The 9070-nt window shown below is 41.5% G+C and overlaps 1 protein-coding gene across 1 annotated transcript; it reads right to left on the bottom strand.

The window, feature by feature from the left end:
* Positions 1–491: 491 nt before the first annotated feature.
* Positions 492–8776, bottom strand: CLEC1B (C-type lectin domain family 1 member B). The gene is made up of 6 exons (XM_060658404.3): positions 8569–8776; positions 7867–7965; positions 6488–6607; positions 6180–6331; positions 3141–3247; positions 492–842 (listed from the first exon to the last, which is right to left on the bottom strand). Exons 1-6 carry the CDS (start codon positions 8771–8773, stop codon positions 698–700), a joined length of 828 nt encoding a protein of 275 aa, XP_060514387.3. The 5' UTR covers positions 8774–8776; the 3' UTR covers positions 492–697.
* Between the last annotated feature and the right edge of the window lie 294 nt (positions 8777–9070).

Genomic DNA, 9070 nt, shown 5'->3' with positions numbered 1-9070 from the left:
GACTATTTTTTTGCTTCCCGTGAGCCACAAGGAGCCGTGCTTAATGCTGGGCGTATAGGAAAGTCATGGTGTTTGCCTTCATGGAGTTATCGATCTAGTTAGTACCCTGACCTTTTCTTAGGTTGTGCGAGCATGAGATAATGGATGCTATTCTATTTGAAGTATGAGAAAATGAACGTTAAAGGGGCCACACTACTATTTGGTCCATGGTTGTACTTTAGTTAAGTCATCATCTACATTGTTCTACAGAGTCCAAGTTCAGTTTTCTTTCCACTACCTTATGTTGTCTTTCAAACGTAGATATCTTGCACAGCTTCGGTTGATGAAAGCCTAGCCGTTCTCATTCCAATTTAAAGTGTTTTTTTGTTTGCGTCTGAAGATGCAGTGAATCATACTGGGTTGACATAATTATGAGGAGAAGACAAGAAGAAAGAAAACCCATGGAAACAGAACAACTGAGAACAAACGATCAACTCACAGACTGGCTTCCGGAGGTATAAAGAAGGGATTAAGTTATCCCTTAGTATGAAGGGATAGATAAAGGAGGAATGAAGCGGGGTTGGTAGAAAAGATAACATAAAGATGACTCCAAGGGGGATGAAGGGAAAAAATAAACAATTTTATGTCCAGGAAGTCCTTCATCCAGATCTGTCACTGTACAATCAAGCACCTGTGATATCCTTCCCATCTCTTTGCATTACAGGAGTGTGTCCACCTTTGTCAAGCCTGCCTTCCTCTCACACATTAAGTAATGTTTGTCATTACAGAAGGTGGGGTAAATTTTCCCATTATAAAAATAGGCACAATTCATATTGTCTCCTCCATTTCCAGAAAGCTCAAACCTGTGAATGGAAAAGGGAGAATGAGTTCCCGTGAAAAACGATGTCAACAATCAACGATCAAACCCTGCATGCAAGTACTTTGTGGCACAAAGTGGGAAAAAAAAATGAAAACACACATTCAGATCATTGAGAAATTTTCACTCTGCTCGGGAGTATAAAGTATGCACAGCTGAGGAGCTCCGTAGCGATTTCAAACAGCATCGATTAAGTAGTAAGTGAGCAGTAAGCACCATTAGAGTCCAGAGAAAGAGACGGATATGGATGGGATCTAAAACTATGGAGAAGGCTTTATCTTTTCATCTTTTCATAGAAGAGCATGCTTTAGCTCTGTCTTGAAGGAAGGATAGGATTTAGAGCAACAGAGAGGAGTTAGAAGAACCCCGTAGGACAAGTAGCTGCACAAAATGGGAAGGAGCTCAAGAAAAAGGAAGTTGATTAGACTTTTTTTTTAAATGAGGATTTATGTTACAAGGTAGCAGATATAAGGCTAAGCACACTCTACCGTGATTGCCTTACCTTGTCTTTATTCCCTGCCACACTGCTCGTGACAAGAGAACAAAGAATGTATACATCTAATTGGTTTGCCAAACATCTGTAGGATACCTACCATGTGCCAAAGCTGTTTTATGTGCCGATGATAGAGTCAACAAGGACACGGTCCTTTCTATCAGGGAACTTACATTAAATGTAAGAGGATATTGGTAAGAAGCCAACAAATAAAAAATTTCAGGGAGTGGTAAGAGTTACAAAGAAATGAAACGATGTGATAACAGACTCGAGTGGATGTGGGGCTAATTTAGTTTCAGTAATTGAAGTTGACCTCATTGAGGAAGTGAGGTTTAAACAGACATGTGAGTCACAAGGGGGAGCCCACCATGGAGTTCTGGAGGTGGAACATTCCAGAAGAAAACAGTAAATCCAAAAGCCCTGAGACAACAAAACAAGTTGAGCTTGTTGAAAGCACAGAGGGTTCACCCGTTTGCCTAGAGTATTGGGAATGAGGCAGAAAATGACAGGAGCTAAAGCTCAAGACCTATGAAGAAATTTGCTTGTACCTGCAGTATCCTTTGCTCATCCCCACAGTAAATACTTAGGATCTGTTGAATCAATTAATTGCAAATTTTAGTAACGACCAGATTGTACAAGTTTTAGTTATATGGTTTACATTTTAACTGGAAAGACAGAGTTTTGACATACAAAATGAGCAAAAATCTTGAGGTTGGAAACTGGAAAGCCATATTAACTATTAATGCAATTGGCTCCTTTGCCTGGCTTGTCTGTAGAAGGATGGAGCCTTATGATACGAACATTGGAACCACCTTGTAAACGATGTGCCTGATTCTTGGAGAACCCTGGCGTGAAAGAGTAGGTAAAATGATGCTGAAAAGTCCAAAGAATCCTCAGAGTAATCACTTCCAACCACAAAACAACAAGAATGATAATTTTGTTCGAAAAATATGTGAAGAGAATCAGATCACGTTAAATACATTCACACGCACACACACACATGCAAATATCACAACGGTAAATTTGAGGGTAGAAATGAATGGGGAAAAATATTGGAAGTAGAGGTTGGTTGTGACACAGATAAAGAGCAGAGGCATGGGAGAGTAAGGAAGGTAGAACTGTCTTATTACCAGTGGTCACTTATTAGGACTCGGGTGTCAGTGACTCAGCTACTGCTTATGTAGCACACAGAAGGGTACAGAGCCACCTCCCAACTTTCTTTTTTTCACTTTTTTTTTTTTTTTTTTTAATTTTTTTTTTTCAACGTTTTTTAATTTTTTATTTTTGGGACAGAGAGAGACAGAGCATGAACGGGGGAGGGGCAGAGAGAGAGGGAGATACAGAATTGGAAACAGGCTCCAGGCTCCGAGCCATCAGCCCAGAGCCTGACGCGGGGCTCGAACTAGCGGACCGCGAGATCGTGACCTGGCTGAAGTCGGACGCTTAACCGACTGCGCCACCCAGGCGCCCCTCTTTTTTTCACTTTTTTAATGTTTATTTATTTTTGAGAGAGAGAGAGAGAGAGGGCACAAGTGGGGCAGGGGAAGAGAGAGACGGAGTCACGGAATCCGAAGTAGGCTCCAGGCTCTGAGCTGTCAGCACAGAGCCCGATGCGGGGCTCGAACTCGCAGACCGCGAGATCGTGACCTGAGCCCAAGTCCGACGCTCAAGCGATTGAGCCACCCAGGCGCCCCAAGCCACCTCCCAACTTTTAAGTAACTTGTCATCAAGAGAGCAAAGGTTCTCAGGAATAAAATTTGCTAGTTGTATTCCAAAAGTCCAGTGACTTACACATCTTTGGAGGGCACTGAACCATCTTCCCACCTCCAGACCTCATTAGTGTTCTTGCGGGACAATCCAACCCAACGAATGAATCCAGTCCTAGACTTCATGTATTCCTATTGCAAACACAAATAAATAGAACGGTCAGCATGCTTTCACAGGTCTTGTAATGATGTAAAGACAAAGCTTCTTGATAAGACCCTGAACAACAACAATAAATTAGATTACACGTCAATATTAATATTAATTTTATTTGGTGTTTAGAATTGTGCCAAGTTCACTTGTTCCAGAAAGAAAAATTGCTTGTAGAATACAGGGAAGAAATGTTCACAAAAAGCAGATATTCTAACCTCCTCTGTGTTTATCTTTCACTGACAGAAGACTAGAGTCTATTATTACCACTTCAAATAGAGTACCAAATATGGCTCTTAAATAAGATAACGGCAAACAACTGGAGAAGAAACATAAAAAAGAAATATATTGCTGGCGAAACTATTATTCCCTAGGTTTAACCTCTACTTGCTTTGGTTTCATTGCTTAGCTTAGTTTTGTAGTAGCCTACAAAATTTACATATGGAAGTATTAATTTGTTTCAGTTGATTGAGTAAAAGGAAGTTATATGAGGTCTTTCTCAAAGGGATTACAAACAGCGTCTGCTTTATCTAATTTGCCTTCTTTTTTTTTTTTTTTAATGTTTATTTATTTATTTTGCGAGAGCGCACAAGCAGGGGAGGGGCAGAGAGAGGGAGACAGAGAATCTGAAGCAGGCTTCGAGCTGTCAGTGCAGAGCCTAACACGGGGCTCGAACCCATGAACTGAGCCGAAATCAGATGTTTAACCAACTGATCCATCCAGGCGCCCTCTAATTTACCTTTCTCTGCCTAGGAATGAACACTACCCACTATACGTTATGGGTCATTGCCTATTGCCCCAATTAGAATATAAGCTCCCCAAGGTTAGGGACTTCTGGAAGTTTTGTTAACTGCGTAGGTTCAGATTCTGGACTAGTTTCAGTGAATATTTGTGGAATTGATGGATCAATCAATCAATCAATCAATCTATGGGTAACAAAATTAAAAGGAGTCAAATGTTCATATACGCTCATACCTCTCAGAAAAAACAGGTGAGAATGCATTCTTGATAAATAAAAAGTGACTTGAGCTTTTTGACAGATGTGAGACACAGACTGGCATTCCATAAGAGATAGTGTCTGAAAGTCACCTTTAACTGCTTATTTTTTAAAGCTTCAGGCATAACTCACCTTTCTGTTAACCCCCTGTTTTTTTCGCTAAAATACACCCACATTGTATACTTCACTCTACCAAGTATAGTCCACCTGCCGTTCAACTGTTCTTTGTTTCTCAAAAATGACATTGCTTCCTCTTTCATTCGTAAATCTCCAATCTGGCATCAGCTTAGGGTAGCAAGATTCAAGACATGTTTCCATGTCTCCAATTAATCTCTGGCTGTTGAAGTCGAGGTTTTCGGGCACTCTCTTCTTTTGCCAGATTGGAAAGAAAATTAATGTATTTATCCAAATGCCGTCTCTGAGTTTCAGTCCACGACAAGAGTTAGTAGATGAAGCAGCACACACAAAGGAGCATGCGTGTCAGTGGAATGTTCTCCTCATGTCTGGTCCAGTTCTGTGGACTCCAGCTCAGGAAAGTAGAAGTCAGTTTTACTGATCAACTATGGCAGTTTTGTAGACTATGACTGGCTTGAGCATTTGCATTTGGTTTGATCTCTGCACACAGCCCAAATCCTGATCTTGTATTCGAACTTATACTTGCGGTCATGTTTAATATACAGAATATGATACTTACCATAATAGAAGGTGTAGGATGGATACCATAAATACTTTATGCCTTTTAAAAAACGTTTCAGGGGCACCTGGGTGACTCAGCCAGTGAAGCGCCTGACTCTTGGTTTTAACTCAGGTCACGATCATGTGTTCGAGCCCCGCATCAGGCTCTGCACTGACAGAGTGGAGCCTGCTGGTGACGCTCTCTCTCCCTCTCTCACTGCCCCTCCCCTGCTAGCTCTCTCTCTTTCAATCTCTCTCTCTCTCTCTCAAAATATTTTTAAAAAATTAAAAAATGTTTTAATAAACGTATTGCTTAAAAATTAAAAAAAATAACCTATTATTTGGTGGAAGGGAGACTCTAAGGCACGGTTTCTGGTTTGCTTCCAGGATTCACGAAGAAGAGAAAAGCTATACTAAATAATAAAGAGAGAGTGCATGAGTGGATGTGAACATAGTTCGCTTGAAAATAGAGCCTTTGGGGTGGCTCAGTCGGTTGAGCGTCCGACTTCGGCTCAGGTCATGATCTCGCAGTCTGTGAGTTCGAGCCCCGCATCCGGCTCTGTGCTGACAGTTCAGAGCCTGGAGCCTGCTTTCGATTCTGTGTCTCCCTCTCTCTGCCCCTCCCCCGCTCATGCCCTGTCTCTCTCTGTCAAAAATAAATAACCATTAAAAAAAAATAGAGCCTTTGTTAGAAGCTGTCAAAGAGGAAAATGTGGAAGAGGCAACGCGTTTTGCAGAAAAATTTCAACTGAAATCCTGTGTGTTTCGTAAATGAGATTGTTCCCCATCCTACCCAAGAGCCTGTGGAAAGGTGGAGTTTGTATCATGGTTTGTTCAAGTTCAACTGTTCAACAACTTAGCAGGACCTGGGGAGCCATGTACTACTGAGATGACATTGTTATTTATATTTTACAGTGATATTGAGCTGCTGAGTTTCTTTATACTTTCAGATTCTTCTGTGAATTAGTAAATGGAGTTAAGAAAGCTGAGAAAGCTTAAATGACTTGTCACAGGAGTAAGACCAGAATTCGAAGTCTCATTAGTTCATTTTCACACTTATTAGTCTCAGCTGTGGTCATTTCTACTGGGCTTGATAAGGTTCGCAGATTAGTACAAACTGTAAGACTCGAGAAACGTGTGTGTGTGTGTGTGTGTGTGTGTGCGTTGTGTGCATAAAATCAAATGCTTCACTTACAATTTTGCTCTGCATGACTCCAAAATATTTGACAGAAGAATCTCCTTACCAGAACTTTCTGGCTGGTGATCTTCAGCAAAGTGGCGTTCATGTTAACACAGTACTGCTTACTCTCTTCCCACGTCAAGTTGTGCCTGAAAAATCCATAGCAACTATCGCCGTAGTATCTCCAGTTTCGGTCACATGGGCTGCATTTATGGCCTTAAGGAGAAACCCAGCATAGGAATCTTTACTTTCTACTTTTCCTTTTTCCCTATATTCAATGTTTCTTGCAGATCTCCAGATTCCCTACGGATAACATCACAGAAATACTCCGGAGGGGGGGCGGAGAGGAAGAGGTTACAAAACCATACTTACTGGCGCCGCTCTTTTGTTCGGATTGTTTTATTAAATACTGGCAGAACTGCTGTGCCAACCGGTGCAGAGTGCCTGAGAAATTTTTGTTCTCCATTTGTAGGTAGTTTCGCTCTGTGGCAGCTGGATGTAAACATTGGGTAATAATTTGTCATCAGGATAATAACGGTGATGCAGAGACCTTTCAATGAACTCTACTTTCAGTAGAATTGTCAAACTGAGTGGTTACTGGATACACATGAATAAACGAGGACTGCAAAGGGTCTGGGGAAAAGGGGGGAAGGGGACCCAGAACAAATTAAGAACTGCGCAAAACTGACACCTGGTGGTCATCCAAAAGAAGTTGAGTTATATGAAGGAGACCATCGCAAAGTAAGAAAATGCCCTGATCAAATGAGGTGCATGTTTTGAGATTTGCTTGAATGCAGGTTGCTAAGCAGATTTCAAAGGTGGATGGCACGTTACTTTGTTTTTCACGTCATACCAAAATCTCTTTTGATTTAAAAAATACATTATTGATTTCTGGTTGTGCTCAAAATATTGTGATATTCGGGTGAATAAAAGATGTCACAGGAGGGGCGCCTGAGGGGCTCCATCGGTTGAGCTTCAGGCTTTGGCTCCGGTCATGATCTCATGGTCTGTGAGTTCGAGCCCCTTGCGTGGGACTCTGCTGTCAGTAGAGAGCCTGCTTCAGATCCTCTGTCCCTCTCTCTCTCTCTGTTCCTCCCCCACGCATTGTCTCTCTTTCACAAAAATAAATAAAACATTTCAAAATATTTTTAACACTACACATTTTCTAAAAAAAAAAAGACGACAAATGAAAGATTCTACAATATCTTATGAAAAATAAACAGGTACACAAACCAGCAACAGCTACATCATGGGCTTTTAGATTTATAAAAAGAAGGGCTTTTAGACTTCTAAAAAGAAAAAAATGATAATTTTTTGTGTGTGGGACACAAATTGTTTCTGACTGAAAATAAACACATTCATTAAACACAATGGGAAGGAGGGCTTTTAGGAAGAGGGACTAGAGGGAGCAAACTCTCAGGCGGGGAAACTGAGAAAGCCCCATGTTGGTCGGGGCGTGGGATATGCGAGACAGGGAGAAAAAAAACTTGAAAAGATCGTGGGGATCTAAACCGAGCGGGATCTCCAAGACCAGTTTAAAATTCTTGAAAAGGATTGTAATTAATAAATCAGCAAAGTGATCGTAAACAGAAGGAAAAAGTCGGAAGTCGAAATTGAGAATTTCTTGGCAGCCATGTAGAAGATGATTGAAATAGTAACAAGACAGTGACAATTTGGTTCAGGGGCATCCACCCGGACCCTCAGGTGTTGCTTTCGCCAGGTCAACTCTTTCCCAATGAGTCAATACTTACACATCATCCACAAAGCCACCAGCCCAATAACTAACCCCACGCACAAGGTCAGCAGAATCAAAGCCATCACACGCCACAAAGGTGAGGAAGCAGAGTCAACTGTGGGCACACAATAAAGATGTTAGGGGGCGGGCTATGTGGCAGTGTCACCTCTGCCCTTGCTCTCTCAAGGTTATCTGAGTGATATAAACAGATTCATTGCCAAATCTTGCTAGTGTTCTTTTGGTGATCATCAATAGCGAGCATAACCCATTCCCCATGCCACACACCCATCTTTTTCCAATGGATTTCGACTCTGAGTCAAAAACAACGATTAAGGGTTTTGTTTCTTGGTCTTCGTTGTGTTTTGTACCCACCCCCCTAAATGATGGCTTTTATAAGCCAGAGCTGGAGAATCATACCCATTGGTTGAAATCTTCGAAAATGAGGTTAGAAAACATTCTTTCCCCTTATCCGCTTGATTTTGATTCCTCCCAGCAAGAAACTGTGTAAACCTTAGGGTAACGTTCCCTGCTTTTATCTTCTATCGCTGATATTCTAAATAAGTCTGTCTGAGCCTACGTAGGTATTAGTCAAATTCTGAAGAGAAGGAAGGTCATCAGGAAAATGAAACGACACGTGCTACCCCTAGCAGAGAAGGGAAACTCCGACTGACCGATTTCAACAATTAATTTCCAAGTTGCTGGCTCCGGGCACTCTTACCTGAGGTGAGAGGCGGTTTTCGACCTTTAATATTTAAAGTGACATATCCGTCTTCATCCTGCATGGCTTCCCTTGGACTACGAGTGAGCTTAGGGTCCAATGACTTTGCAAACTTGTCCACTCTTAACGATTTCAGTGTTGACGATTTCAGTGAGAGAGATCCTCCTCTCTCTGGTAAGGAGGAGCCATAGGAGTTGGGGGACATGGTTGTTTTGTTTTGTTTTGGTTTGGGTTTGGGTTTTTTTTTTTTTTTTTTGGATATTTTTTCTCCCAGGAAGCCTTTTCCTAGCTGTTCAGAGATACAAGGACCTTGAATGTAAAAACATAAAAATAATAACTTGCCGTGAAGGAGGAGATATGGCATTTGCTTCCTGTTTTCTTTATCTTCAGCCCTGAATGAAGGAACATCTCCTTACGTGTATCCTTTCAAAGAACAAAAGTTCATGCCTCATCTTCGCCTTAGTGGAGCCTAAATCATGTTGTCGAAATGAACCGCTTTGTG

This window comes from Panthera onca, chromosome B4, assembly GCF_046562875.1.
Source record: "Panthera onca isolate mPanOnc1 chromosome B4, mPanOnc1 haplotype 2, whole genome shotgun sequence".
Taxonomy (NCBI): domain Eukaryota; kingdom Metazoa; phylum Chordata; class Mammalia; order Carnivora; family Felidae; genus Panthera; species Panthera onca.
Note: the sequence above shows the minus strand (reverse complement) of the source record. Positions and strands in the feature narration are given on the sequence as shown.